This window comes from Cetorhinus maximus, chromosome 7 (assembly GCF_964194155.1).
Source record: "Cetorhinus maximus chromosome 7, sCetMax3.hap1.1, whole genome shotgun sequence".
In the NCBI taxonomy this organism is placed as follows: Eukaryota; Metazoa; Chordata; class Chondrichthyes; order Lamniformes; family Cetorhinidae; genus Cetorhinus; species Cetorhinus maximus.
Window position 1 is genome coordinate 111,188,983 of NC_135885.1, and position 27,991 is coordinate 111,216,973.

Here is a 27,991-nt window from a genome sequence, read left to right on the forward strand (position 1 = left end):
ATGTTACGGCTGGAAGATTGATGAATTGGTGGGAGATTGTTAGAATGAGTATGACGATAGTCACAGGAATTATGCTCTTATCGGCTATCAGACTCTGCTGCTACCAACATAAAACCTGGAAAGGGACTCTCCAGGCACAGACAGTAACAAACCAAAGGTGCACATCAGTTCCCCGACCTATGCATACTCCAAGGGAGAAGACAGGAGAAGGGAAAGTTAGGTTATATTCCTCTGGCGGTCTGGACGACTGGCCACCTGAAGGACCACAAGAGGAATTCTCAACTTAAGTTGTGGCCAGCTTGGGGAAAATTAAAAATGCTAAAAGAGAACACTGTAAGAATTTACTGAAGAACACTTAAAATTTCCAGGCAGACATGGCTGCTAAGCATATTAAGAGTTGACGATTACAATGAACATTGCACAGCCTTGAGAGCCAGGTTGAAGACTCTAGAAAGGACATAAATTAGAATAGGTGTACTCCCCTCTCACATAGGGAAGGGGCAGATGGTTTTAGCTTAGATAAGGAAAGAGATACAATGGACAAAGAGGGGGCTTTGATGAAACACAAACAGTCTTGAGTTGTGAGAACCAAGGTCTTTGCGTACGTGTTTTAATTCTGATTAGATAAAATAATGCGTACAGCCTTTAGAATAATTGGTTAGAAAAATCACATGTTTATGTACTCAATAGGATAGAGTTAGCATGAGACCAGTGTGTCGGTTACTGATTGGATGTATTCAAATGTACTCAAATGTATTATGATAAGAAAAAGTACAAAAGTAATGAAATGTAATCAATCTGGGAGCTGGGTCTTCATTCTTCGGAATGATTGTGGCTCCCTTGCATATGCTTGAATAAAACCGGTTAAAGGAAGCCTGAGTCTCTGTGGTCACTGTGTGATCGGGGATTGTAACTTCTCTTCTTCAACTGGCCTTTGTGGTAGTTGCTGGACTGGACAAAGTACCATCTTCAACAACCATCTTCTTTTGTGCTAGGTATGACTCCAAACAGTGGAGAGTTTACTCCTGTTTTCCATTGACTCCAGTTAGGGCGCCGTCATGCCACACACAGCCAAATGCTGCCTTGATGTCAAAAGCAGTCACTCTCACCTCACCTCTAGAGTTCAGCTCTTTTGTCCATGTTTGAACCAATGCTATAATGAGGTAAGGAGCTGAGTGGCCCTGGCAGAACCCAAACGGAGCATCAGAGAGCAGGTTATTGCTAAGCAAGTGCCGCTTGATGACCCGTTCCATTACTTTACTGATGATAGACAGTAGACTGATGCAGCAGCAATTGTCTGGCTTGGATTTGTCCTGCTTTTTGTGTACAGGACATACCTGGGCAATTTTCCAAGTTGCCAGTGTGGTAGCTGTACTGGAACAGTTTAGCTGTACTGGAACATTCTGGAGCAGGAGTCTTCATTATTATTGCCGGAATGTTTGTCAAGTCCGATAGTCTTCAGCCATTTCAAGATATCACGTGGAGTGAATCGAATTGGCTGAAGACTGGCATCTGTGATACTGGGGACCTCTGGAGGAGCCTGACTTGGATCACTCACTCAGCACTTCTGGCTGAAGATTGTTGCAAATGCTTCAGCCTTATCTTTTGCACTGATGTAATAGGCTCCGCCATCATTGAGGATGGGGATATTTATGGAGCCTTTTAACTATCCACCATCATTCATGACTGGGTATGGCAGGACTGCAGATCTTCGGTCTGATCCATTGGTTGTGGAATGCTTAGCTCTTTCTATCACTTGCTGGTCATGCTGTTTGGCACGCAAGCAGTGCTGTGTCATAACTTCACCAGGTATGCCTGCTGCTGTTCCTGGCATGCCCTCCTGCACTCTTCATTAAACCAGGGTTGATCCCCTGGCTTGTTGGTAATGATAGAGTGGGGATATGCCAGGCCATGAGGTTACCAATTGTGGCTGAGTACAATTCTGCTGCTCATGGTTGCCAGTCTTGAGTTTGCTAGATCTGTTCAAAAGCTATCGCAGTTAGCGCAGTAGTAGTGCCACACAACATGATGGAGGATATCCTCAATGTGAAGACGGGACTTTGTCTCAAAGGACTGTGCAGTGGTCATTCCTACCGATACTGTCATGGACGGATGCATCTGCGGCAGGCAGATTGGTGAGGATGAGGTCAAGTATGTTTTTCCCTCCTTTTGGTTCCCTCACAACCTGCTGTAGACCCAGTCTAGCAGCTATGTCCTTTCGGGCTCAGCCAGGTTGGTCAATGGTGGTGCTACCGAGCCACTCTTGGAGATGGACATTGAATTCCCCCACCCAGAGTACATTCTGCGTCCTTGTCACCCTCAGTGCTTCCTCCAAATGGTAAGGAGGATGAGTACTGGTTCAACAGCTGAAGGGGTGGGGGGTCTTTGCAGTACATGGTAATCAGCAGGAGGTTTCCTTGCCCATTTTTGACCTGATGCCATGAGACTTCATGGGGTCCGGAGTCGATGTTAAGGACTCCCAGCGCAACTCATTCCCGATTGTATACCACTATGCTGTCACCTCTGCTGGGCCTGTCCTGCCAGTGGGACAGAACATACCCAGGGATGGTGATGGTACTACCTGGGACATTGTCCGTAAAGTATGTTTCTGTGAGTATGACTGTCAGGCTGTTGTTTGACTAGTCTGTGAGAAAAGCTCTCCCAAGTTTGCCACAAGCCCCCAGGTGTTAGTAAGGAGGACTTTGCAGGGTCAACAGGGCTGAACTTTCCATTGTCGTTTAAAGTGCCTAGGTCAATGTCAGGTGGTCCATCTGGTTCCATTCCTTTTAGATTTTTTCGTGGATTGATTGATACAACTGAGTGGCTGTCACGACTCACTGCAGATGGTGCACTGTAATATCGAGCCCCACTGTTCCCTGAGCCGCAACAAATGTGAAAAGTTTGACCAAACCACCAGATTGCCCCATTCTACCTAACTGTTTAATTTAAGTTAACAGAATAAGAGCACCAGGTTTGTAAACTTAATAAGTGAATAACTGTTTATTGAACAAATTGTCTTTAGCTAGTGGCAAAAGAAAGAAATATGAACTGCTAACCTTTAACTCTATAACTTAAACTCCACCCCTTTTTAAATCCCTATATGCACACACACACATACAGAACATGGATTTTAAGGGTGAGTTGATTTTGAATGATGTCTTCCAAATTCCTTGCAGTTTGTTGTTGATGACACAAGGTGGTCTCCCAGCACCTTCAGTCTGTGGTTCACTGGTTGAGAAACTTGCTTTTCAGTGTCTCTCCTGGTGATCTTTTCTCTTTTCCTCTTGACAGGGGTTTTCAGAGAAAGCAGCTTAATGTTGTGAGGGATAGCTAGAATTGCTGGAATCTTATAAACACAGGAGAGAGAGGTTTCAGGTCTTCCCTCTTTGCAGGCTAGGAGCTGTTCTGCCTGCACTGTTACCACACAAAACTCTGGTCACCTGGTCAGGAGCCGATTAAAATGCTGTCATCAGGCAGATCCCCTTAGTCCAGAACCCCCTTCCGGCACAATCCTGTTCTCTTAAGACACCCTATGCTCCAAAATAGCAACATTGTAGATATTCCTCATCCTGCTCCAGTGAACATGTCTTTCAACTGCAGCCATGATAGTTTTTTAAAGCCACAGTCCAATTTTAAAGCCACGGTCCAAGAAAAATAATAAAAAAGGTTCTTTACAGTGGCTTGCTAGGCAATTTCAAAGGGCAGTTAAGAGCCAACCTCTTTGTTGTAGGTCTGGAGTCACATATAGGCCAGACCAGGTAAGGACAGCATAATTTCCTTCCCTAAAATACATTAGTGAACCAGATGGGTTTTTACAACAATTGACAATGGTTTCAAGGTCATCATTAGACTTTTAATTCCAGATTTTTATTGAATTCAAATTTCACCATCTGCCATGGTGGGATTCAAATCTCAAACCCCAGAGCATTACCCTGGTTTAATCCAGCAACAATACCACTATGCCACCGCCTTATCTTCAGGTAAGTGTTTAAAGGTCCCTAAGCTTTTCAGTGACTGGGTGGGTGTCGGATCATCAGGGCGGGGTTAGTCGGGTGGTCAGTTGTTGTTCAACCAGGTTTTTTAGCTGTCTAATGTTTCCTGGGTAACTATCAAGGTAAGTCGCGCTAATCTGTTCCAAGTCTCTGACTCTAGTTCAGAGTCGGAGATGTTTGTGCAGCATCCCAGGCAGCAGGGAATCAGTCCATTGGAAGTTTAACCTTCCTGGGCCATTCCCACGTACACCCGCACACCAGAACTTCCACAGGGTCCGACTGCGCATTTTCTACTGTACCTCCATCTCCAACAACCTGGAGACCAGAAGATTTGGGCCCATTTTCTTTGAACATCCACAAAAATCTGTACGTCTTGTGCTGGTCTATGTGCAAAACATCTCAGAAATATTAACTAATCTCCTCCCTATTTTGCTTTTGTCCCTTCCCTCATCCCACATTGTGGCCCCTGAAATCTGTTTATTGTATTGGAAAAGTTTTATACATAGAAATTAAATGTCAATATTAGTCAAACACAAACTTTGTCACTCAGTCCACTATTTCAATGGATGGGTTAATGCAATTAAAATACAGAGGTTAACAGTTGAAATCAAAATTCATTTCACTGGCTATTTTTGTTCACGTCAGTAGGGAAGTAAATCTAATTAATATTCCCAGTGATTAACATTTTTATGCTATACAAACTGGGTTTTAACGTCATTGCCTTCATTGGTTTTCTAGATAGTGTTAAAATGGGTGATGAATTGTGAATAATACCTGACAAAAACCAGTGAAGTTCTAAACAAACCTTACCTGCCAACTTGAACAGAGTGAGGTGATCTCGGCATTGAACAGATCCAAGAGCATTTCCAGCACAGTTTGTCCAAAGGCCTTGGAAAACCCAAGTAGCAGTGATCATTGAAGTTGCTCTGCTTGTTATTTTCCATTCTTTAGACATTGTAGCAACAAGCACAAAACCAAGACCAACTATACCAAATATGAAACCTAGAATCTGTAATCGGACATTAGCCATGTTGCACATGTACTGAATTCTTGTTTGCTAAGTGCCTGTTTAAAAAGCAATCTTGACGTAAGTTGTTCCCTTTTCTCACAAACGGGATGGTTGGTTATTAAACTAGTAAAAAAAGATTACAAACGCACCTGTGTTAGCCTCAGCTAATTTGGATGTATGACAGGTCATGCTTAGTTAATAATGTTTTCTGAATAAATCAACACTTTTGTGGGGGGGGGGGGTTAAATTAATTGGAAAGGATATTTTAAAAAATATGTGAAAAAGGAAGAAAATATCCTGTTTCTATTGGATAATTGTTTTTGAGTTTTTGTGTGCTTCTTTTGCTTCAATTTTGGATTAACAATTTGATTGTTCCATTGAAAGATACAATGAACTGCACAATATTAACACACAGGACAAAGTCTAACCAAATATCACCTGAGCTAGGAGGTTTGAAGGTCCTGCTTAGCATTAAATGGAAATAATGTCACTGCGGACTCAGTTTTCTCACTAGAGCATTTCAAGCTGACCCAAGTTGCTCACAAAGAGAGGGGGAGGAGGACTCTCAACAGGAGGCCTTACCGCCTAGGGTCTTTTGGGAGCACTTCTCCTACATGCACCTGCAAAAAGCAGTGTGTTTGGTGAATGCAATTCACCATGGAAGTGGTCACAGAGCTGTACCACCTCCTGGAACTAGACATGCAACCTCAGACAAGAGTGGCCCTCGAGGTGACTGTGGCCCTGAATTTTTTCACAAACAGAACCCCTCAGGATAGAACAGGAGACATAGCAAACATCTCACTTTCTCATGGTGCGGTGTGCCAACAACTGCACACACAGGACTTTCCAAAAACCATAAAGTGTAGTATTCACTTCATGTACAGTTGGATGTGTGGTTATGCTCGTCACGACTATGCTGGTCAATGCCTGCAATCCTGGCAGCAGTCATGATTCATTCAGCCTGTGCCCGTCAGCTGTTCCAGCAATCTATTGGCATGTTGAACCAAAGGGTGTCTGTTTGAGTTTTGAAATGCAACAATGCTGCATGTCCTATCTGGGTTGCTGTAGTCATGTGACCTCTGCCATGAGGCACTCACTCTGTAGGCTGCCATTTTAGATCATTTCAATAAAGACCTCTCACTGAGAAGACACTGAGAATGCATTGCTGCCTTTGAACACAAAACATGGTGTCAGAAGTGGGATTTAAAATAGAATTTTGAAAATCTGAAAATGCTGCAGAGAAGCCACAGCTCAGTAAGGCACACAGAAGTGTTCAAATCTGCTAAAAGCTACTAAAAAAAAAGGACAAGAAAAAGTCAGCACAAACTGAAAGCTGCAAGTAAAACACTGGGTGAGTGAACACAGCTGTCAACGTTCCTCTCCCTTCTCTGGTAGAAATGAAAGGTGATATGTGGAAGAACTGGCAGTTTTTCCACTTGCAATGGCAAAACTACAAGTTGGCAACAGATTTAATTAACAACCCAGAGTGGATAAGAAGAGTTGCAATCAAACAACTAGTGGTGACAACGCCAGTGCTGAAGTTCTATGACGTCAATGTAGGAGTTACTTTGCAGTATGATGCCAGTGAGACAGGTCTTGGAACAACCCTAATGCAGCAAGGACAACCAGTTACATTTGCATCCAGGCCATTCACACAAATGTAGCAGCGCTATGCTCAGATTGAGAATGAGTGCCTCGTTATTGTTTTTGCTTGTGAGAATTTTCATCAATACCTGCTTGGGAGAGACAAAGGCACGGTGGAGTCTGACCACAAGCCACTCAACGCAATTTTCTCAAGCCACTACTATCTGTTCCAAAGCATCTGCAAAGAATCTTACTTCATTTACTGAGATATCATCTGGACGTGACATACAAGCAAGGGACACAGATGTACATTGCAGACATGCTGTCGAGAGCAGCACTCCTGAAAAAAGTTGAGGATGCTACGACAGAATGTGAAATCTTCCAGATTCAATGTGAAGCAGCAGCTAGACAAGATCTGGAAGTTATAAACCCAGCAGAGAGATTGAATTTGACAGACAAACACCTTGCTCAAATCAAGGGAACTACTCAACAACTCTTCAAGTGCTACAAGAAGTAGTGATGAAAGGATGGCTTGAAAGCACCAAGGACACACCTGTAGCCACAAGTGAATATTGGAATTACCAAGATGAATTGACAACCTGAGATGGCATCTTGTACAAAGGAAATAGAGTCATCACCCCTAAGGAGATGAGAGATGCTGAAGCACATCCATGCAAGCTATCAAGGAATTGAATCGAGTCTGAGAAAGGCAAGAGAAGTGCTCTACTGGCCAAACGTGAGCAATGAAATAAGAGATCACATAGGCCAGTGCGGCGCTTGTAATGAGTACCAAGCTAAGTAAGCGAGAGAGCCATTGATGACGCATGACATCCCAGACAGACCATGGATGAAGCTGGGAGTCGACCTCAGCACTATAGCAAGAACTGATAGACTACTATTCTGACTGCTGGGAGTTAGACCAGCTGACTTCAACGATGACAGGAGAAATAGTAGAATGGCTAAAAGCACACTTCAGTCAGTACGGCATTCCAGACATTGTGATGGATGACAAAGACCCTCAGTTCACAAGTGAAAAATTCAGCAAATTCACAAGGCATTGGGAAATTCAACACTACACATAGGGCAGGATTTTGCGTTTGGCGGGCGGGCCCGACCAACTCGGCGACGGCGGGCGGCCGATTGCCACCACCGAAACGGGCCACTGCCATTTTGCACGGGCAGGCTAATTAAGACCCGCCCAGCGGGGTCCCGACTCCCGTGTTCATCGGGAAAATGAAATCGGCGGCGGGCGTGTTCAGACCGCCGGTTCCAATGGGGAACCGGCAGTCTGTATAAAGAGCGGCCAGGCAGCCTCCTTTAGGCTGTTCACCATGGCCAGCGACCGGGCTCCAGAAGAGGTGAGGGCAGAGGAGGAGGAGGGGGGCAGGCTACAGGGTAGGCCAGTGGGGGGCCACTGTGCCCCTCGGTTCTCCGATGCCTGCCTTGCTGTCCTCCTCGAAGAGGTGTCCAACCATTGGGATGTCTTGTTTCCAGAGGATGGTAGGATGAGGGCCCCCCATGTCACGAGCAGGCGTGGCAGGAGGTAGCGGAGGCTGTTGGGTCTCATGATGCTGTGCAGTGCACAGGAACGCAGTGCCACAAGCGCTTCAATGATTTGCTGCACTCTGGAAGGGTGAGTACCATGTCAGCCTTGGCCATTTTACCCAGCAGGTAGCCTTAGCCCTTGAGGCACCCCCCCCGCCCCGCCGCCCCCCCCCCCGCCTCACATCTTAGTGTTGTTACTCCATTGGGCATTTGGCGCACGCTGGGTGGACAAACAGGTAGTGACCATGCTTACATCAGCCTTAGTGGTTGAGGAGAAGATGGGTTCTCCCCGCAGCATATGTTGGTGTTTGTCTCATTTGAGTAGTCTGGGGGCAACCTGCAGGGGAGGCAGCAAGACACATACTCAGAACTCCAACACATGTCTTATTGATGGCGATGAGATGGTGGAAGGGGAACCTCAAGGTGTCATGGCCAAGAGCCATCTGCTGGCCTCGGCACTGCACCTTGTTGCGCCTCCTTGCCATGGGTGCTAAGCCCCATGTGTTATTCAAAGTGATGGACGCCAAATGCGGCCAAGGTGTCCATTGGGGGAGGGGGTTGGGAGCAGCTGTACTATCTCCTGGGGACTGATCACCAGTAGTGTGGACAGGAGCTGCTGGAGGCCTCAGATGGGCCACTGTGGTTGGGGTGCGGCGTGCGCGTGCAGAGTACATGAGCAATCAGCCCCAATAAATGTTCTTCTATGTTCTGCAGGCAAAAACTGAGAGCAATATGCGGGAGCGGCAGCGGTGTTGCAGCACCTCACCAGGTATGAGGAGCAGGCCATGGAGCTGGGGAGGAGGCAGGTGGCCAGGTCGGCAGGTGTCAGTGAGGCTGGGGTGTAGCGGCCAGGTATTTGAGGGTCACAGTCCCATCCACTCTGTCTCCCCACCATCCAAACCACTGATGATTGCTGCAATCATTAATGCAACAACACTCCTCATTCACAGACTGATACAGACAGACGTGTGGGTCATACACAAAAATCCCTCAGCCCCTTGAGGATGCTTGTCTCTAGCACGTTCCAAAGTCGCCTTATCCCATTTGTGACCACTATCCCCATGGCCTCACATACCATGGCATCGCTGCTGCACGTCCAAATACTTATTGCATCTTAGGAGGGTTTGTACCTCCACCACCCTTTAAGCCAGTGCGTCCCACATTACTCTGTCCAAAAGGTCCTCAGCACCTCACTTGTCAACCTCATGGCACTCAACTTAAATAAATGCCAACACGTTAGTCATCCCTGCGCCAAGGAGAAATGTTGCCTTCTGCCCACCCGTTCTATGCCCCTCATAACAGTATGAAGATCAATAATGTGACCTGTCAATCTCCTGTGCTCCACGGCAAATGTCGCAAGTGTTTGCAATGTTTCCTCATCACTCCAACTCTCCAGGCCAGCATGCATCCAGGTCAGGAACCTCTGCACTCTCCCCACTCCAATGCCATCCCTCCACTGAACACAGAAGTGTAGATGTGGCGTCGACAGCGTTTTCTGCACTTGCAACATGACTTCCCTTTTCCTACATTCTATTCCTCGGCTAATAAATGTAAGTCTGGCTTCGACCTTGTTAAACGCCTTATGTTCCTGTTCTGCTACCTTAAGGGGTCTGCCCAGCAAGGTCCCTGTAATCGTTGTGACTTCCCACAGTCCTACCATTACTCATGTATTCCCGTACCTTGCTTGTTTTGCCCAAGTGCTTAACCGAACACATATCCACATAACACTCCATGTGGCATTCCTTAAGCCATCTGACCAGCCTGCCTGTATGCCCGTGTAATGTTTGGGCCTCCTCTTGACTATTTACCACCCCACCAATGTTTGTCTCTTTAGGTCCTTGAAGGGTGAGCGACTTATGAGGCTGGGGGGAAAGGGATGAAAGGTGTTACCGACTGAACGCTAACTGATGCACTGTCCTTGTTGTTAATTTCAGCATCACCACTGCATGGCCGCCACCAACATGTCCAGAGCCTCCCCTCCACACCTGAGGGCCAAGACTTGCAACTTGCATCACATCCTTCCAGCAAGCCAGGCACCAACACAGCGACAAACACTGCGGTGGGGATTATGGCGTCGGCTAGTGTCCCGGGGTACAGTGGAGAGGGCACTTCACAATCGCTGGAGGAGATGGCACGGACAGAGAGTGCCGATGGCGCCAACAGCCAGAGGACTGCAGGGGACCAGGCACATGCTGAGTCCGGCAGTGATGATGTGCCTCTGGAGATGCCAGCCATGCAGCAGCTGCAGGACAAGCGACAGGGTGCGCAGGAGCATCTGGCAGGGTTGCATGAGGGTGTGCTTCAGTTGGTCTCTGTGGTGGAGGAATCCAGGCAGAGTGTCAGTGAAGGCATGAATCTCAGGACAGAGCTTCAGGCTTCCTCCATTGAGAGATTGGCGACTCTCATGGAGAGGGGCTTCCATCAGATTGAGAATCTTCTGATTGGGTTACGCTCTGACCTGCAAGCCCTCACAGCGCTAATGGCCACAGGTGGTCATTCGCAATGTGGGAGATGTTCTGGGCACCAAGTGTCGCCACTCGGTGCCCATCCATCTGCGGTGAGCAGGGAGGTCCAATGTGACCTCACGTCGGCGCAGCAGCTGCCTGTCGTCACTGCGAGCTCCTCTCGGGGCACTCCGGATGAGGGCAACAGCTCCTCCACCCCTCTGCCAGTGACTGTTGCATCCGTTGAGGCTGTGACAACTGGGGAGGTGCCAGTTCTGGAACTGGCCACTCCCTCCCAGGCGGGGACATCACAGGGTCCACGGGCCAGAGGATGCCCGCCAAGGTCATCGATGCCAACAGGACAGCAGAGTCAGCAGGCTGTCTCACAAGCCACTCTGAGCAATGGGGCAGCACCTAGACGTAGCACCCGCAAACATAAGCATAAGGCACGTTAGGCACTCCACAGATATGTCACTGGTGATTTTGTGTTGGCCCTAGATTAGGGAACATATCATTATGTACGTCAGAGTGACGTTTGTGCTTTATTTTGATGGGAATAAAGTCCACTTTTCTGACCATAGCTGAGGGTGTTTCCTTTGTGCTGCATTTGTATGTTTCACAGACATCTCATGAGTGTTTGAGTGGACATTGATGTTTCTGTACTAAGCCCTTAGTTACAGCTGATGAGGTGGAAGATGTAGCACCTAAGTGCCATGTGTGGAAGCGCCAGGCAATGCTGGTCCTGCTGATTCATGTGTGTGGAGCTAGCTGAAGGTTCGTTGGATTAAGTTGTCCCGGGTGTCCCTGCCAACTTGGTGTAGTAGTGGGTCGGCGTGCTGCCCCTCATCATTGCCCTGTGCTTCCTCATCCTCTGAGCCACTGCTGGATTCATCATGTGCAGCCTCATCCACTGCGTCAATGTCTTCATCATCAACTGCATCTCCCCTTTCCCGCGTAAGATTGTGCAGAGTGCAGCATGCTACCACTATCAGAGAGACGCGATCTGGGGGGTACTGGAGTGCGCCCCCCGAGCGGTCCAGGGAACGGAAGCGCATCTTGAGAAAACCGATGGCTGTCTCCACCACAGCCCTTGTGATGCCTTGGCTCCTATTGTAGCTCTGCTCAACTTCTATTCTTGGATGGCGGAGAGGCGTCATGAGCCACCTTCTGAGGGAATAGCCCTTATCACCCACCAGCCATTCATCCAGCCGAGCCGGAGCACCGCAGAGCCCCGCCACCTGGGAGTGTCTGAGGATGTAGGCGTCGTGGGAGCTGCCTGGGTACCTTGCACAAACTTTTAAAATCTGCATCCTGTGATCACACACTATCTACACCTTCATGGAGTGGAAGCCCTTCCTGTTGACGAAGGCACCGGGCTCACCTGCTGACGCCTTGATGGCCACATGTGTGCAGTCTATTGCACCCTGGACGCAGGGAAAGCCAGCAATGGCCGTGAAGCCTCTGGCTCACTGTGTCTGGCTTGCCTGGTCGCAGCAGAAGTGGGTGAAGGTCAATGCACGCCTGAACAGAGCGTCTGTAACCTGCTTGACACAAGTGTGGACAGCTGATTGAGAGACACCGCAAAGATCACCCACCGAACCGCTGGAAAGAGCCAGAGGCATGGAAGTGGAGGGCAACTGTGATCTTCAGAGCTGCTGGCATGGGGTGTCCACCCATATAGTTAGGGGAGATCTCAGGGCCAATCATCTGACAGATATAGTTGACTGTTTCCCTTGACAGTCGGAGCCTCCTTCGGCACTGCATCTCAGTCATATTGAGGTAGCTGCTTCGCCACCTGTATACCCTGGCAGCAGGATAGTGGCGTCTTCTGTGGCCCCTTCCACCTTGGACAACCTCTTGGCCCTATGCCCCTTGTGCCTGCGCCTGTACTCCCAAAGGTGGCTCCCCTGGAGGCTGATTGTCCATTCCTTGCCTCCTCCTTATTCTATCCCTTCCTTCCTCCTCAGAGGAGCTGCCTCCAGTGGAGATGTCAGAACCCATACCCAGGCTAAAGGGAGGCCTCCGGAAAGCTGCAGGCCCGATAAAGATTACTGTCTGCACACTGCTGAGCTGAAGCTTCAAAGTACAGAGAAAGCTATTGGAAATCAATCTGAACTGCTAAAAAAACACACAGGCAAGTTTAAAACACTTTCTGCATTAAATACTTCATAAAAAACATTAACAACCCCTCTAAGCCCACACATCCCGCCCATGAATGAGGTTTGTTAAAAAATCAGTTACCCGCCTACCTGTTGGGCCCGTGCGCTGAGGCAAAGATCACACGGGCTCCTCAAAATCGGCTTCAGTTGCCAAGTTAAGGGCCTTAACAAGGCCTTTAATTAATGGCAGGCGCACGTTGTGCTTCATAGCGTGCCCGCCCACCTAAATATTGCAATGCCGCGCGCTGACGTCGGTGCACGACATTTTAAGCGCTGACGTGCGGGCTCCACCACCCGCGTGTCAGCCATAAAATTCTGCCCATAATGTCCACACTATCCCAGTCGAATGAAAGACAGAAGTGGCAGTGAAAATTGCCAAAGGAATCATTAAAAAATCATGCAAATCGAGCACAGATGTAGATAAGGCAATCCTTGTGGGCAAACACACTGACCGCAGGCATGGAAAGTAGTCCAGTCCAAAGACTAATGTCACGCCACATGCAGACTACTCTTCCAATAGCCAAAAAGCTACTGAAACCATAGTGATAACAGGCATGGGTGAAAAAAATGAAAGTGAAATGACAAAAAGCCAAATTTCGTTTTGACGAGACTGCCAAACCATTGCCAGAGCTGAGCATTGGAGAGCCAGTCAGGGCACAAACCTTCAACGCTCTCAACAGGAGTCAGCTCACATGGAAACTTGGGACATGGGTAGAGAAATTGTCACCTCGATTGTATGCGGTGGAAGTGAACAGCCAAATATTCTGGCGCAACCACAGGCACATATGGATAACTAGCAAAGTTGTGCATTCACTGCAGTTGGCCAGTCAGGAAGTTGGGGTCTCGCCAGCCGTACAGAGTACAGAACGACCATCATTCCCAGAAGTCCAATTGTCTCCAACAACGGAAATGGAACAACAACAGGTACCATGGCAACAAGTGCCATGGGAATGACAGTCTCCGGACAAGAACATCACCCAGACAAATAGCCAATGTCGACGCGCACATGTATCATTGAGAGACCTGTACAATTTAAAGATTGAAGAATGCAATGTAAGTGCAGAGACTGACTAGAACGACAAACAGTTTGTTAATGCATGAAATCAGTAGGTGTATTGTGGGTAACTTGGGTACTCAGTTACACATGAGCGTACTTGCAAATGTGCCTTTAGTTTGTTAGGAAAAAGGGGATATTTGGATCTTTTGCTTGTTATGAAAAGGCGATGTTTGGGTTTTGAAATGCAGAAGTATTACATGTTCTATCTGGCTTTCTGTAGTCATGTGACCTCTGCCATGTGGCACTCATTCTGTAGGATTCCATTTTACATCAGTTCAACAAAGACCTTTCACTGAGAAGACACTGAGAAAGCATACTGCCTTTGAACATGAAACTGTGATTGTATGGCAACAAGGGCTATTCATTCTACACCTGACTGGTGAATCCTCTCCACAACATCATCACACATGGCTGGCACTCATATAATGTGAGCCATGCTGCCATGAGGAATGTCGTTGAGCAGACTATCAGAATACTGAAGCAACAGATCAGCTGCCTGGACCCCTGATGAAGTGAATGTTCCAATTCGTGATGATCTGTTGTATCCTCCACAACATGACCGTCATAATGGGATAGCCTTGCCATCAGGCTCGGTTGCACCTCAGGAGGAGATGAAGAGAAAGAGAGAAGGCAGTTGGCACACACACATTCTGCATGGGCTCTCTGTGAACACCTATTCAACTTCGGTACACTTGATACAATCCAAATTCTTATTGCTCAATAATTCCACACTTCATCATCCCTCTCTGCTAGACTATCACAGTGTTTTCTTGACCACAAATCTGAGATAAAATCTGACACGGAATAACAATTCCATACCAGCTTTATCCAACAAAACCTCCATTACTCCATACAATACACAACGATTCACCTTTGTACATTCCCATAGTCCCCACTCCTCCCCCTCAATCCCCCCTCCCCACTACTTCCCCCTCCTCCCCTCCTCCCCCTCCCCAGTCCTTCCCCATCCTCGCCCCTCCTTCCCCCTCCTTCCACCCCTCCTCACCCGCTCCCCAGTCTTTCCCCCTTCTCGCACCCCCCTTTCCCCCTCCTTCCGCCCATCCTCCCTCTCCTCCCCCTCCGCAGTCCTTTACCCTATTCGCCCCACCGCCCTGCTCCCCCTCTTTCCCCACTACTACCCCTCCAACTCCCTTCTTCCCCCACACCCCTCCTCCTCCCTCATTCCCCACTCCTCCCTTCTCCTTCCCCGTCCTTCGCCCCTCCTACACCCATCCTCCCCCCTCCATATCCCCTCCTTCACCCTACTCCCCCTCTCCCCTTTAACCCCCTCCTCCCACCTCTTTCCACTCCTCCTTCCCCCCTCCCCAGTCCTTCCCCCTTCTCGCCCCACTTCCCCCCTTTCTCCCCCTCTTTACCCCCTCCTTCCTGCTCCTCCATCCTCCTTCCTGACTCCTCCCGCTCCTCTCCCCTCCTTCCCCCCTCCTCCCCTCCTGCTGCCCCCTCCCCCTGCCCATTCCTCCACCCCCTCCCCATTGCCTTCACCCCCTCCTCATTGCCTTCGTTCCCTCTTCCCATTCCTCCTCCCACTCCTTCCCTCTCTCCCCCTTTCCCCCTCCTCTCCATTCCTTCCCCCCACTCATCCCTCCTCCTCCCCCCTCCTCCCCACTGCTTCCCCCTCCTCCCGCTCTTTCCCCCTCCTTCCACCCCTCCTGCCCCTCCTCCCTCTCCTACCCCTCATTCCCCCTCCTCCTCCCTCTTCCCCATTCCTCCCCCCACTCCTTCCTATCTCCCCCCTTCCCCTCCTTCACTCCATTCCCCCTCCTTCCCTCTCCTCCTCACTCCTCCCCCCATTCCGCCTCACCCCTTCCCCCCTCCTCCTCACTCCTTCACCCTCCTCCCCACTACTTCCCCCTCTTCCCCCTCCTTCCATCCCTCCTGCCCCTCCTCCCACTCCTATCCCCTCTTTCCCCCTCCTCCCCACTCCTTCCCCCTCTCCACTACTTCCCCCTCACCCCTCCTTCCCCCCTCCCCAGTCCTTCCCCCTTCTCGCCCCTCCTTCCCCATTCTCCCACCTTTTCCCCCCTCCTGACCCCCTCTTCCCCACTCCTCCCTAGCCCATTCCCCTCCTCCCTCCCACCCTCCTCTCCCTCCATCCCCCCTCCTCCCCACTCCTTCTCCACCTCCCCACTCCCTCCCCTCCTCCCTGCTCCTCCTCCCCACTACTTAACCACTCCTTTTACCCCCTCCTCCCCCTCCTTTCCCCACTCTTTCCCCCCTCCTCCCCCCTTCCCCCTCCCCTCCGCTCCTTCCCCCACTCCTCCCCTGTCCTTCCCCCCTCCTCCTTCCCTCTCCTCCCCCCTCCTCACTCCTTCCCCCTCCCCATTACTTCCCCCTCCTCCCCCTCCTTCTCCACTCCCCAACCCTTCCCCCTTCTCCCCACTTTTTGCCTCCTCCTACCCCCTTCCCCCTCTTCCCCACTCCTTCCCCCTCCCCACTACTTGCCCCTCCTCCCATTCCCCCCTCCTTCTCCCCTCCCCAATCCTCCCTCCTTCTTCTCCCTCCACCTGCTCCTTCCACCATCCCTAGTCCTTCCCCCTCCCTACCCCCTCCTTCACCCCTCTATCCTCCTTCCTTCCCCATCCTCCCCTCCCCTTTTATCTCCTACCCCCCACGTCCCCCTCCTTCCCCCCTCCTTCCCCCTCCTTCCCACTCCTCCTCTGCCTCCCCAATTCATTGCCCTCCCTCCACGTCGCATCCTCCGTCTTCCCCACTCCTTCCGCCCATCCTCCTACACACCTACACCCCCTTTCCCCTTCCTTCCCCCACTCTTCCCCACTCCTCCACAATCCATTCTCCTCACCCTCCTTTCCCCTCCTCCCCCTCCTCCTCCCTCCTTCCCCCCTTCTCCCCACTCCTTCCCCCTTTCCCCCCACTCCTTCCTCCCCTCCTCCCCACTCCTCCCCATCTCCTTCCCCCTCCCAATTCTTTCCCCTCCCCTCTCCACTCCTTCCCTCCACTCCTCCCCTGTCCTTGACCCCCTGCCTCCCACTCCTCCCCATCCTTCCCCGGTCTGAAATCCATCCCCCTTCTTGCCCCTCCTTCCCCCCTCTCCCCCTTTTTCCCCTTCCTACCTCATCCTTCCCCCTCCTACCCCCTCCTCCCCCTTTTCCCCCTACTCCCCCCTCTGACCCGCCTCCTTCCCCCTCCTCCCCACCCCCCACCCCATCCCCCTCCTTCCCCACTTCTCCTACCTCCGACCCTCCTCCCCCTCCATCCCCCCTCCTTCTCCACCTCCCCACTTCATCCCCTCCTCCCCCTCCTCCTCATTCCTTCCCTCTCCTCCCCACTCCTTCCCCTCCTTCCCACTTCTTACCCCCTCCTCCCCACTCCCTCCCCCTCCCCCCTTCTCCCTCTCCTCCCCCTCCTCCCCCTGGAGTCACTGTGGAACATCCGCAAGGATGAGATCTTTGTGGATAGCACGTACAGTGAGGTGGGCACACTGCAGGTAAAGAGTGCACAGGCAGAAAGGGAAAGGATGACTGCCATGCAGAGTAAAAACACTAGGCAGGTAATGCAGGAGTCCCCTGGGTCCATCTCCCTCTCCAGCAGATTTTCCGTTTTGAATACTGCTGGGGACATGGTTTCTCAGGGGTATCCAGCAAGAGCCAAGTCTGTAGCACCACAACTGACTCAGCTGCACAGAAGGGGAGATAAAAAAAGAGTGGCTTATATCGTAAGGGGAAGGAGGTTTCTGCAGCCGCAGACGTGACACCAGGATGGTATGTTGCCTCCCTTGTGCCAGGGTCAAGGATGTCACTGAGCAGCTGCAGGACATTCTGAAGGTGGCTTGGCATTGTTAGTTGAGGATGAAATCACTGCGATAATGAGAGAAGATATTGGCTCAGAAAACCTAGATGTAGAATCAGTCTGAGTGGAGCTAAGAAGCAACAAGGGATTGAAAACATGAGTGGGAGTTGTATAAAGGCCTCCAAACAGTAGGGATGAGGTAGGGGCATTAAACAGGAAATTAGAGATGCATGTAACAAGGATGCTACAGTAATCATGGGTGACTTTAATCTACATATGGACTGGGTAAACCAATTTAGCAATAATACTGTGCTGGATGAATTCCTGGAGTGTGTACGAGTGTTTTTTTTACGAGTGTTTTTTTAATACCAGTATTGTCAAGGAACCGACTAGGGAAAAGGCTATCCCAGATTTGGCATTGGGCAATGGAAAGGATTTAAGTAATAACCTTGTTTAGGGAACAGTGGCCATAACAAGATATAATTCTTCCATTAGGATGGAAATAAAGTAGTCCGATCTGAAACTAGGGTCCTAAATCTTAACAAAGGAAACTACGAAGGTATGAAGCGTGACTTGGCTGAGGTGGATTGTGGAACTTCATTAAAAGGCATGACGGTGGATCAACAATGGCTAATATTTAAGGAATGGACGTATGCATTGCAACAGTTATACATTCCTTTTTGATGCAAAAACACAACAGCAAAAGCAGCTCAACAATGGCTAACAAAAGAAATTATGGGTAGTATTAGATCCAAAGAGGAGTCATATAAAGTTGCCAGAAAAAGTAGCAAGCCTGAGGATTGGAAGCAGTTTAGAATTCAGCAAAGGAGGACCAAAAGATGAATTAAGAAGGGAAAAATAGAGTATGAGATTAAACTTGCAAGGAACATAAAAGCAGACGGTTAAAGCTTCTATAAGTGTGTAAAAAGAAAAAGATTAGTGAAGACAAATGTAGGTCCCTTACAGTCCGAAGTAGGAGAATTTATAATAGAGAACAAGGAAATGGCAGAGCAATTAAACAACTACTTTAGTTCTGTCTTGACAGAGGAAGACACAAATAACTTCCCAGAAATACTAGGGAGCCAAGGGTCTAGTGAGAAGGAGGAATCGAAGGAAATTAGTATTACTAAAACAATAGTGCTGGATAAATTAATGGGACTGAAAGCTGATAAATCCCCAGGGCCTGATAATCTACACCCCAGGGTACAAAAGGAGGTGGACATGGAAATAGTGAACATGTTGGTTGTCATCTTCCAAAATTCTGTAGATTCTGGAACAAGTCCTGGCAGATTGGAAGGTGGCAAATGTAACCCCACTGTTTAAAAAAAATGAGAGAGGGGGAAGACAACGAATTATAGATCGGTTAGCCTGACATTAGTAGTAGGGGAAATGCTAGAGCCTATTATAAAGGATGTGATAACAGGACACTTAGAAAGCATGAACAGGATTAGACAAGGTCAACACAGATTTATGAAAGGGAAATCATGTTTGACAAACCTACTGGAGTTTTTTGAGGACATAACTAGCAGAATAGATAAGGGAGAACAGGTAGATGTGGTAGATTTGGATTTTCAGAAAGCCTTTGATAAAGTCCCACATAAGAGGTTAGCGTGTAAAATTAAAGCACATGGGATTGTGGATAATATATTGGCATAGATTGAGAATTGGTTAACAGATAGGAAACAGAGAGTAGGAATAAATAGGTCTTTTTCAGAGTGGCAGGCGGTGACTAATATGGTACCGCAGGGATCAGTGGTTGGGCCCCAGCTATTCACAATATTTATAAATGATTTAGATGAGGGAACCAAATGTAATATTTCCGAGTTTGCTGATGACACGAAACTTGGTGGGAATGTGAGTGATGAGTAGAGTGTAAAATCACTCAACCTGTCTAAATCACCTTGAAACCTGAGTGATTGGGCAAATACATGGCAGATGCAGTATAATATGAATAAGTTTGAAGTTATCCACTCTGGTAGGATAAACAGAATGGCAAAGTTTTGTTTAAATTGTGATAGATTAGGGAATGTTGATGTACAAAGAGACCTTCATGTTGTTGTACACCAATCGCTGAAAGCAAACATGCAGGTGCAGCAAGCAGTTAAGAAGGCAAGAGAAGAATTGAGTACAGGAGCAAGGATGTCTTACTGCAGCTGTACAGGGCTCTGCTGCGCACCCGCTGAACTGAGAATCAGAATGATACTAGGTGACGTCGGGACGCATGCCCGACATCACTGCATGTCATTTTATGTGTCGGCAAACGGGGCCCACCCCCGCACGCCGAGCAGAAGATTCAGGCCTATGGTAGCTTTCAATTGAGATTTACTTAAAAAGGGAAAATTGCAGGGCAGTGAGGAAAGAGAATGGAAATAGGAATAATTGAATAGCTCTTTCAAAGAGCTGGCACGGGCATGATGAGCAAAATAGCTTCCAGTGGCGTTTGATCCAATATTTTACCATTTGTCCTACTGCCTCCAATTCTGTCTCTGAAAACTACACTTCATGTCAACCTTTTCCCTTACAATTTCCTATGCCCAGGTTTATAATGGCAACTGTTTATGTAAACTTGTCATACTGTAATTACACCCTCCCTCCAGTGGAGATGCTAAGGATAAAACATATGATGCCAAGGTGTCGACATGCCTTGGTCTAATTATTGCTTACTGACCTAATCCTTTCTCATTCTCCAGAATCCCTGCCTATGCTAAATTATTCTGAAGCTAGACAGCAAAGTAGGAAACTAGGGGCCAATCTTTTACTTAATACCAGATTTATTTACAGAATGAAACATTACAAATGTCTGCCCCCTCCCTAACCAATACCCAATGTCCCTCTTTATATATCATGGCACTTAAGCAATACCTTCCACCTATTTATAGAAACATAGAAACTAGGAGCAGGAGTAGGCCATTTGGCCCTTCGAGCCTACTCCACCATTCATTATGATCATGGCTGATCATCCAGCTCAATAGCCTGCTCCCGCTTTCTCCCCATACCCTTTGATCCCTTTTGCCTCAAGAGCTATATCTACTCCTTCTTGAAAGCACACAATGTTTTGGTCTCAACTACTTTCTGTGGTAACGAATTCCATAGGCTCACCACTCTCTGGATGAAGAAATTTCTCTTCATCTCAGTCCTAAATGATCTACCCCATATCCTCAGACTGTGACCCCTGGTTCTGGACTCCCCCACCATCGGGAACACCCTTCCTGCATCTACCCTGTCTAGTCCTGTTAGAATTTTATAGGTTTCTATGAGATCCCCCCTCATTCTTCTGAACTCAAGCGAATATAATCCTAATCGACTCAACCTCTCCTCATATGTCAGTCCCGCCATACCAGGAATCAGTTGGGTAAACCTTCGCTGCACTCCGTCTATAGCAAGTACATCCTTCCTCAGATAAAGAGACCAAACTGCACACCATATTCCAGGTGTGGTCTCACCAAGGCCCTGTACAAGACATCCCTGTTCCTGTACTTGAATCCTCTGGCTACGAAGGCCAACTTACCATTTTCTGTTCCTCATAACTGTCAAACACAGGAGTATATGCCTCACCACCTTCAATTAACTGTTCAGATTTTGAAAGTTTGTAATCAATCCCAATTAACCGTGATGAAAGGACCTTAATAGTTTGACCACCATGTTGGAGCACCACTGTCTTCCCATCACACCCTATCACCTTACCCTATCCACTCTTTATGACCTCTTTTATAGTATACTAAACCTCTAGGATTAAAGTTTATGTCAGACAGCCTTATACGACGCCATAAGGCTCGCCAAATGTTCTGTGACTTCAGTCTCAATGAATACCCTTCTCCCTGCATGTAAAGCATTCAAATGTGCAGAAAAAAAATTAAACAGATTGTAGTTCTCTCTAGGGCAGGGAGACCATCACACAGGGCAGAAGATAATTTGGGATTCCTCCCATAGACCAACTGATAAGGACTATACCCCCTAACCATCTGAAATGAATTATTTGCATGAACTGCCCACGCCACGGCAGTTGTTAACTTGCAGTTTGGTTGATCAGCTAAAATCTTATGCAGCATCTCATCGATTGCCGCATGATTTCTTTCAGAGTCCATTGCTGAAGCACTTTCAGCTGCTGTGTTCGTATTTTCACACAAGTCTGTAAGCTTGAGTAAATTGCACCCCCCTCCCCTCAAAATCCTCACCTCCATTGTCAGTCAGGAATTTAGCCAGTGCTCCCCGTCCACTCCCTATCCATTTTTCCATGACCTTATCTAAAGTCATCCTTTTGTTCTTACCATGTATTACTGTAGACGGACTGAACCTGGTTTCCATGTCTATCAAATGTAAAATTAAAATGTTTCTGTCTTTATCCATACCTTTAAATGCATGGCTACTACTTCATTGTGCCAATGGAAGGCTTACAATGGGATGTGGCAGTGTGTTCCGATATTTTTTATAAAAGTCACGTTTTTAACTCAATATTGTATACTCATTATCAACCACACCTGCATCCTTTTTGTAGGATTTTTAATCTGTGGCAATAAGGGTGAGAATATTGTGTGTAGCTTTAAAGCAATTTGCTTTTTTTCCTGAGATTCTTATCACCATTAACATTTCTTCAACATTTTGATTCGAAATAGCAGGTTTTGTTAAGGAGGTGCAATAATATCTTGATTGGTTGGTCTGCAGATCCAGTGACTTTCCAGAAACAACTACTTTAGCATAATCCATGTCCAGTTTCTTTTGTGCCTTTTTCATGGAAGGCTTTCTCAGCAGCAAGGGTATCTCACTAGATACACATCTGTAATAAAATGGCTTACTTCAGCTACTCTGCATGGACTCACCACTCTTATGTAGATAGTCCAACTAGGGAAGGGGCAATACTGGACCTGGTATTAGGGAATGAACCCGGCCAGGTGGTCGAAGTTTCAGTAGGAGAGCATTTCTGGAAAAGTGACCATAATTCAGTAAGTTTCAAGGTACTGGTGGATAAGGATAACAGGAGTCCTCGGGTTAAGGTGCTTAATTGGGGGAAGGCTAATTATAACAATATTAGGCAGGAACTGAGGAATCTTGACTGGAGGTGAATGTTTGAGGGCAAATCAACAACTGACATGTGGGGGACTTTCAAACGTCAGTTGATAAGAATTCAGGACTGGCATGTTCCTGCTAGGATGAAGGATAAGCATGGCAAGTTTCAGGAACCTTGGATAACGAAGGATATTGTGAGATTAATCAAAAAGAAAAGAGAAGCATTCGTAAGGGCTAGAAGGCTGGTAACAGATGAAGCCCATGAAGAATACAAAGAAAGTAGGAAGAAATTTAAGCAAGGAGTCAGGAGGGCTAAAAGGGGTCATGAAAAGTCACTAGCAACCAGGATTAAGGAAAATCCCAAGGCCTTTTATACATATGTAAAGGGCAAGAGGGTAGCCAGGGAAAGGGTAGGCCCACTCAGGGACAGAGGTGGGAATCTGTGTGTGGAGCCAGAAGAAATGGGAGTGATACTGAATGAATACTTCTCATCAGTATTCACCAAAGAGAAGGACTTAGCGGTCGATTTGTCTAGGGAAGAGTGTGTAGATAGCCTGGATCATGTTGAGATCAAAAAAGAGGAGGTGTTAAGCGTCTTGAAGAATATTAAGGTGGATAAGTCCCCAGGGCCAGATGGGATCTACCCCAGAGTACTGAAGGAGGCAAGGGAGGAGATTGCTGGGGCCTTGACAGAAATCTTTGTATCCTCACTGGCTATGGGTGAGGTCCCAGAGGACTGGAGAATGGCCAATGTTGTTCCATTGTTTAAGAAGGATAGCAGGGATAATCCAGGAAATTACAGGCCGGTGAGCCTTACGTCAGTGGTAGGGAAATTATTGGAGAAGATTCTTCGTGACAGGATTTACTACCATTTGGAAACAAATGGGTGAATTAGTGAGAGGCAGCATAATTTTGTGAAGGGGAGGTCGTGTCTCACTAACTTGATCGAGTTTTTCAAGGAAGTGACAAAGATGATCGATGATGGAAGGGCAGTGGATATAATCTACATGGATTTCAGTAAGGCCTTTGACAAGGTCCCTCATGGCAGACTGGTAGAGAAGGTAAAGTCGCACGGGATCAGAGGTGAGCTGGCAAGATGGATACAGAATTGGCTTGGTCATAGAAGACAGAGGGTAGCAGTGGAAGGGTGCTTTTCTGAATAGAGACTGTAACCAGTGGTGTTCCGCAGGGATCAGTGCTGGGACCTTTGCTGTTTGTAGTATACATAAACGATTTGGAGGAAAATGTAACTGTGCTAATTAGAAAGTTTGCAGATGACACTAAGGTTGGAGGAGTTGCAGATAGTGAAGAGGATTGTCAAAGGATAAAACGGGATATAGATTGGTTGGAGACTTGGGCGGAGAAATGGCAGATGGAGTTTACTCCAGACAAATGCGAGGTAATGCATTTTGGAAGGTCTACTACAGGTTGGAATTATACAGTAAATGGCAGAACCCTTAAGTGCATTGACGGGCTGAGGGATCTGGGTGTACAGGTGCACAGGTCACTGAAAGTGGCAACGCAGGTGGATAAGGTAGTCAGGAAGGCATATGGCATGCTTGCCTTCATTGGCAGGGTTATTGAGTATAAAAGCTGGGAAGTCATGCTGCAGCTGTATAGAACCTTGGTTAGGCCACACTTGGAATATTGCGTGCAATTCTGGTCACCACATTACCAGAAGGATATGGAGGTGTTGGAGAGGGTGCAGAGGAGGTTTACCAGGATGCTGCCTGGTCTGGAGGTTATTCACTATGAGGAGAGGTTGGAGAAACTCGGATTGTTCTCACTAGAGCGACTGAGATTGAGGGGCGACTTGATAGAAGGTTACAAAATTATGAGTGGCATGGACAGAGTAGATAGAAGTTTTTTCCCAGGGTGGAAGAGTCAAGTACTAGGAGACATAGATTTAAGGTGGGAGGAGAAAACTATAAAGGTGATGTGCGGGGCAAGTTTTTTACGCAGAGGGTAGTAAGTGTCTGAAATTTGCTGCCAGAGGAGGTGGTGGAAGCAGGTACGATAGTGGTGTTTAAGAGGCAGCTTGACAAATGCATGAATAGGATGGGAATAGAGGGATATGGACCCTGGAAGTGCAAAATGTTTTAGTTGACGGTCAATATGATCGGCGCAGGCTTGGAGGGCCGAAGGGCCTGTTCCTGTGCTGTACTTTTCTTTGTTCTCTTTGTTCTTTAAATGGCCTCAATGTGTATTCGCCGAGCCTGAAACAAGTAGAACTTTCATACTCCCTGACCTTACTTCAATCTTTACTACTGACTGGTTAAAATGTAATTTAGATTTATTTTGTTCCACATATTGTTGATGTTTAAACACCATATAACCTGACACAATTAAATGAATCCACAAATAATACACGTATTATTTCCTACCAGATGGGACCCTAGGACATAAAACCACCCCAAATTTGCAAATGTTAGTAAATTGATCAATTATCAGACTAAAGCTTCTCACGACCAGTACAATTGTCCATCAGACTGATCATTTTCAACTTTCAAATTCTCAAGTGTCATACGTCGCTTTGAAAACCATGCTGTTCTGCTTTGGGCAGTTCATTGCATACTGATATTTTGAGTTACATCCTGGGGTTCATTCACCTATTATTGCTACTCTAATCCTGTCCTCTGCTAGATATGCTAAAAGTGTTTTCATCTCCATTGCTTCTGGCTGTAACTTTTCTGTTATACTGCTGTCTGTGACCTGTATTTAAACGATCTCGAAAGGCTGCAATCATCGAGTCCTCCATACTTTGCGACACTGCAGAAAGTCCCATCAAAGCTGCTGGAAGTGTCTGCTTCCCCAGGAATGTTTTTAAAGCAGCAGACATTTGATCCTGAGAACCCAATGCCGCTTAAGACTAGCAGCCTCTCTATATGTGACACCTTGGCACAATCCAGCAATTTAAATGTGAGCACTGACCAAGGAATCTCCACATTGAATTTCTTCAACCTTTTATACAGTCTGTCAAAGTCCATGATATATTTATCTATGGTATGACTGTCCATCTTTCAAAATCAATCAATATCTAACCATGCCTCATATGCATTATTAAATGCACCTTTCTTCTAAAATTCATCCATTAAGTTTATTAGAAGACCCAAACCTTCATCAGTATCCAACTGATGAGCAACCAGTCACAAAATACTTGCTCCTGATTTTACTATGAGGAAAATTTTTTTTCTCTCTCAAAGAGTCCTTAGTCTGTGGAATTCTCTTCCCCAAAAAATAGTGGAGACTGGGTTACTGAATATATTCAAGGCTGGGTTAGACAGATTTTTAGTAAGCAAGGGAGCCAGGGTTATGGGGAGCAGATAGCAAAGTGGAGTTGAGACAACAGACAGGTCGGACATGATCTTATTGAATGGCGGAGCAGACTTGAATGGCTGAATGGCCTACTCCTGCTTCTAAATCCTAAACCTATGTTAGGAAGCCACAATGCAAAGGCCATACTTTGTTTTCTCTTCAGTAAGGACAAAACCCAAGTCCAGATATCCAGTTCATTTTTCCACTGGTCATAAAGTAAGGATTCTGAGAACATCAGTGAGTAATCATACCCTGACAATTTACATTTGCTTTCAGCCATTCTTCGCAAAAGCAACTCAGATTCCAATCTTCAGTCTGAAAAAAAATTCTTCGGGCAGAATTTTCCTTACCCACTGTCAACAGGCATGTTTGGCGACATGAGTGAGAATATGGTGAGAATTGCAAAAATCGGTCTCACGAAGTAGTTAAACCAGTTTGCAGTCGTCTGCTCTGCTCGTCAATGGCGGGCCACGTTTCCTGCTGTTGGACATCGAGAACCTCATTGTAATACATCAGCGTATCATTATAAGCCCAGCCCACCAGAATCATCCCTCCACGCCGGATCATCTGAGCACAACAGCATATATAAGGCGTGCACTTGTCAGGCAGCAATTCAACGGGATCTCAGAGGTTAGTGCCCAGTAATGTTGCGCAGCACTCACCAGGATCGCCTGTTGCGCACCGTGCATTCAGGCAAGGGCACAGGCAAGTCGCTTTTTCCCGGTTGGCTGACAGTGTGGTGCTGGGGCAAGGGCTGCCCTGCAGTTAAGGCTAGTTGGGGAAGGGGTGCAAGAGCTGTACTGCGGTTGAGGTGACTTGGGGGTGTGGGCAAGGGCTGCACTGCAGTTGAGGTGACTTGGTGTGGGCAAGGGCTGTACTGCGGTTGAGGTGACTTGGGGGTGTGGGCAAGGGCTGCACTGCAATTGAGGTGACTTGGTGTGGGCAAGGGCTGTACTGCGGTTGAGGTGATTGGGGGTGTGGGCAAGGGCTGTACTGCAGTTGACGTGACTTGGGGGTGTGGGCAAGGGCTGTACTGCGGTTGAGGTGATTTGGTGTGGGCAAGGGCTGCACTGTGGTTGAGGTGACTTGGGGGTGTGGGCAAGGGCTGTACTGCAGTTGAGGTGATTTGGGGTGGGCAAGGGTTGCACTGCGGTTGAGGTAACTTAGGGGTGTGGGCAAGAGCTGTACTTCGGTTGAGGTGATTGGGGGTGTGGGCAAGGGCTGTACTGCAGTTGACGTGACTTGGGGGTGTGGGCAAGGGCTGTACTGCGGTTGAGGTGATTTGGTGTGGGCAAGGGCTGCACTGTGGTTGAGGTGACTTGGGGGTGTGGGCAAGGGCTGTACTGCAGTTGAGGTGATTTGGGGTGGGCAAGGGTTGCACTGCGGTTGAGGTGACTTAGGGGTGTGGGCAAGCGATGTACTGCGGTTGAGGTGACTTGGTCTGGGGAAGGGCTGTACTGCAGTTGAGGTGACTTGGGGGTGTGGGCAAGGGCTGTACTGCGGTTGAGGTGACTTGGGGGTGTGGGCAAGGGCTGCACTGCAGTTGAGGTGACTTGGTGTGGGCAAGAGCTACACTGCGGTTGAGCTGACTTGGTTTGGGCAAGGGCTGTAATGCGGTTGAGGTGACTTGGGGGTGTGGGCAAGGGCTGTACTGCGGTTGAGGTGACTTGGGGGTGTGGGCAAGGGCTGCACTGCAGTTGAGGTGACTCGGTGTGGGCAAGAGCTACACTGCGGTTGAGCTGACTTGGTGTGGGCAAGGGCTGCACTTCGGTTGAGGTGACTTGGGGGTGTGGGCAAGGGCTGTACTGCGGTTGAGGTGACTTGAGGGTGTGGGCAAGGGCTGCACTGCAGTTGAGGTGACTTGGTGTGGGCAAGAGCTACACTGCGGTTGAGCTGACTTGGTGTGGGCAAGGGCTGCACTTCGGTTGAGGTGACTTGGGGGTGTGGGCAAGGGCTGTACTGCGGTTGAGGTGACTTGAGGGTGTGGGGGAAGAAAGTGGCCACGCATTCAGGTAACCTTGTATAAAGTGGCCATTCCTCTGCAGCTGAGACAGTTTATATTCAGCCACATTGACATGCGTGGAGTTGGGCTTCTATCTTATCTGCCCACTCAA

The 27,991-nt window shown here is 48.0% G+C and overlaps 1 protein-coding gene across 1 annotated transcript in view; it reads right to left on the reverse strand.

Moving 5' to 3' along the window:
- Positions 1-5,022, reverse strand: part of LOC144682990 (claudin-10-like) — a 73,932-nt gene extending 68,910 nt beyond the window's left edge. Inside the window, exon 1 of the mRNA XM_078545929.1 lies at positions 4,803-5,022. Coding sequence (XP_078402055.1) covers positions 4,803-5,022 — 220 coding nt within the window. The remainder of the gene's footprint in view (positions 1-4,802) is intronic.
- Between the last annotated feature and the right edge of the window lie 22,969 nt (positions 5,023-27,991).